General features: G+C 32.1%; 1 protein-coding gene across 1 annotated transcript; it reads right to left on the reverse strand.

The window, feature by feature from the left end:
- Positions 1 to 2,250: 2,250 nt before the first annotated feature.
- LOC121979931 (transcription factor bHLH114-like) lies at positions 2,251 to 3,352 on the reverse strand. Its single transcript, XM_042531907.1, has 7 exons — positions 3,310 to 3,352; positions 3,145 to 3,202; positions 2,996 to 3,068; positions 2,772 to 2,927; positions 2,637 to 2,711; positions 2,493 to 2,558; positions 2,251 to 2,412 (listed from the first exon to the last, which is right to left on the reverse strand). The coding sequence occupies exons 1-7, from the start codon at positions 3,350 to 3,352 to the stop codon at positions 2,251 to 2,253; spliced, it is 633 nt and encodes a 210-aa protein (XP_042387841.1).
- Between the last annotated feature and the right edge of the window lie 466 nt (positions 3,353 to 3,818).

A 3,818-nucleotide genomic window follows, 5' to 3' on the forward strand; every position in this document is an offset into this window, starting at 1 on the left:
CGAGCACTATTCACCTCCTCTAGCAATTTTGATCCAATAGTTGCATCCTCGGATGTTTGAGCCAGTGGCTCCGATCCTTAGTCATCGTTCTCACATTTGCTTATGAAGATCCTCTTCTTAGCTTGCTATACTCTGATGCACCTTGTCATGGTTCAATCCTTCTCTAATCTTACATACCTTTAGCCATCAAGCCCTTGGACTCACTAAGTCAACATGTATACTTAATAGACCCTACTAGACTTGACCCCAGTTCGAAATTGATGATTTGATGGTTTGGAACTAATGGTTCGATGATTCAGAACTATCGGTTCGACTATTCCTGGGGAGTTGTCCCTTAATCTTAATCATCCAAAATAGTTACGATTCATGATTTGGAAGTGTTGGTTCACAATTTATGCATGATTCACCATAGTTCGCTACGATTGTTAAAAAAAATCCATTTTCTTTTTTGATACATATTTAACTTATGTATCTTTCTTCATCATGTAACACTTGAATTGACATTTAGCATTAATAATAATAAAAAAATTAATGAATCAGGTAACACCAAATCTAAGGTGACCGATTTAGTTTTAGAAAAATTTTCCCATGGTTGAGTGTCCTATTTAGAGGAAAAACCCCTACAAATGTGTCGTAATTGGGGATCGAACTGTGGATGTCTAGGTGATAACTTGACACCCTTCCACTGCACTGTAGCCCTGGACGATGTTTAGCATTAATAGCATCATATGATAATGATTTCAAACTTATTGATTTTCCCTTAGTTCACCTAATTGATACATGTTTTAATCTCAATGTTATTTTTATATTTATGCCATCAATTGCAAGTGATTACCATTTCACTTAAAATTAATGAATTTTTTTATATCAAAGGAAATAGATAGATTTAAAATAGTAATTCTCATTCAGGTAAAATTCTAAGGAGTTAGGAGTTGATTTTATTATTTTGTATTATTTTTTATTGAACTTAATTTGTCAAATATTAAAAAAAGGAATATTGATGTTACAATTTGACAAAAATACATTAATGTGCTAGCAAAAAATTTAAATTAGGTAACACTATGCTTGACTTTGGTAAATCAATTTATGCTTATCCCATTACTTAATGATAATTTAACAACTTTTACAACTTTACAGGTTCATACTATATTTATTAATTTAAAAATATATAGAATAAATTTATTAAAATATGTAAGCCCATAATATATTTCATAATTTGTTTATTTAAAAATTACGAGGGTAGTTTCTCCTATATTTCAAATTATGTCTAATAAAATTATGACTTAAGCGATTGTTACATATCTATGATAGTTTAGAAATCCCATTGGAAATTCAACTATGACAAACATTTTAGCCCTCTTTCTAACATTTTTGTGATGAAAAAAAATCTCTTCTTCTAATAAAAACTTTTATAAAGAAATAAATAATAACGTTCTCATTTATCATTTGGCTTAAAAAATACTTTTGCTTCGCAACTACATCACCTTCTTATCAAAGTTAATTTTTTTCAATTAAGAAGAATAACACAATCAAAATTTTAATATTATTGTAAATTATTCAAAGCTATCTACATCATTAATTTTTATAATTTATTAAAATTTTAAAAAATATTTTAGAAAAAGTATATTAGATTTTATTAGAAAATTTAATATTTTGTTTTAAAAAGTATTTTATTTTTTAAAGAATAAATTATATTATTAAATTTTAAAAAGGAAGGATTTCGTGTAATAAATAAAATTTTAAAATTAATATAATTCATATTTTTTATTTTTTTAAAAAAATTATATCTTTGTTCATCTGTTGTGCGATTACAAATGATATTAGAGCTAAGCATGCATTTAATAAGAAAACTAACAAATTCATGTACTTAGTTGGGGATGGGATCAGAAAGATCTTAATAAAAAAAACACATAAAAAGTGAAACCTTCCCATAGATCGGGCATGCATAAAACATCACACAAACACATCATGACCTAGCCGGCGCTAGCTACTACGCACTTAATATCCATTTAAAATCTTTTAACTATTTCTCCAGTCTACCTATCATTCTAGTTATAAAACCCTAAACTAGCAGATAAGAACACAACCACTCCACCTGTCCAAAGAAGAAATCGTCATGGCATCTCAGCTATGAACTGCATGTTTAACCATCCACATTACATGAATTATTCAACCAAACATGCATTGGACACTAATGAATACGCACTTGTTCTCGAGCTAGTAAATGGTAGAGAATCTGGAGAGAGTGAATTAACTATCGCGATGATCTGTAGTTTGCTTGGTCCGGCCAGCCGCGCCGCCGCCACAAGGTGTTTGATCCATCAAATCCAAGCCAAGGATGGTGAAAATAGGCACGAGACAAAGCCCTCTGTTAGGCAAGTCTCCACTGCTGCTGCTGCTTTCTGCATGGCCCTGTAATCAAACATGGCGAAGAATTGAAGGAAACACTAAAGTAATTAAAACTCAAGCTTCATGGAAGATTCAATGCGTACTTTAATTTGCTCGTGGAGGAACTTGATGGAAAGAGCGGCCTCTTGAAGCACTGATGCAGTGTCCGTCTGCAAACCAATTTACGTTTTAAAAAACTATATATATATCGTTTAGTTTTTATTGTATTTTGTTTTGACTTCACATGCCTTTCCAAAGGGAGAAACGAGCTGCTGAAGGGCTGTTATCTTATCCCCTAGTTTCTGGCTTCTTCTCATGGGCAACTGAATGTATAATGTTAAATAGAACAGAAAATGGCATGTAAATTAATTACATTCACTTACTTTAGAAATAGGCATTATTCCTGGAATTATTGTCGATCTTTGCTTCCTGGAATACGAAGTCTTCAGCCTTTTGGACTGGTATGAAGTGTTCAATGTCACTTGATGTTTGTTCTCAAGATCTCTTGTTGTCAATCGCTTCCTTGGCTCACCGATGGCCTGGCAATTTATTATTTTATCAAAAAAAAAAAAAAAAAAAAAAGAACTTTGGAATGAAGTCAGTCTACTTTAGAATGAAGTCCTGTATTAATGTCCCTGTAGTGATCTTGCAAACTGTCGAAGAAGTCGCTGGCACAGTTTCTGATCATCAAAAGAGTTCATTACTTTGATCAGACAAAATCTAGCATTCTTCTCATTACAAATAGCAACGACTCACAATCTCTCTTGCTCGGAAGAGACAGTATTGGAATTCTGCAACCATGCTTCTCCATTTCCTGCAAGGGACAACCTTCAAGCTGATCAGCATCAGCAAATCAAACAATGGCTAATTAAACTTAATCAGCAGATAGAGACGTCGCTAGCTGATTAATTATTTAATTACCAGGTGAAGGAGAGATAGAAGGGAAGCCTGTGTCGTTCCACATCTCGGCAAAACTCGATTCCAGGAAGTAGTGTAGCATCATCCAATATACAGATATCTTCTAAGGCATTGAAGCAAACACTCAAGGAATTGAAGAAGAAGAAATAAAAATGGGTAAGGAAACGGAAAGGCTTTAAATAGAGATGATTAAAAGGTCATCCGTTTCATATCTCTATCAGTCTCTTGAATTTTATTTAAATGTATTAAATGGTGGAAGCATTTATTTAGTAAGATAAGGAGCTCTTGCACTTCCGGGGAATTAAGGACCTATTCTTTTATAGATTGAGTTTGACTGTTTTTCTTAATTTCGACTGGTTTGGTTTGAATCACTTAATGACACAGGACAAAATGATTTGAAAATACCGTCTATTTTCAACTATTTTTATATCGAATTAATTATATATCTTTATTTTTTTTAATATCTATAATAATGTGTCCATGCATTCATCTAAAATTGTGTTCTTCTATGA

Source organism: Zingiber officinale, chromosome 5A (genome assembly GCF_018446385.1).
Source record: "Zingiber officinale cultivar Zhangliang chromosome 5A, Zo_v1.1, whole genome shotgun sequence".
Lineage (NCBI taxonomy): Eukaryota > Viridiplantae > Streptophyta > Magnoliopsida > Zingiberales > Zingiberaceae > Zingiber > Zingiber officinale.

Excerpts from the sequence above, each read along its gene's own strand:
- LOC121979931 (XM_042531907.1), bottom strand. The coding sequence starts at position 3,352 with ATGTGGAACGACACAGGCTTCCCTTCTATCTCTCCTTCACCTG. Across the intron at positions 3,069-3,144 it reads TCTTCCGAGCAAGAGAGATT|AAACTGTGCCAGCGACTTCT; the intron begins GTGAGTCGTTGC and ends TTTGATGATCAG. Across the intron at positions 2,712-2,771 it reads GAATAATGCCTATTTCTAAA|TTGCCCATGAGAAGAAGCCA; the intron begins GTAAGTGAATGT and ends TTATACATTCAG.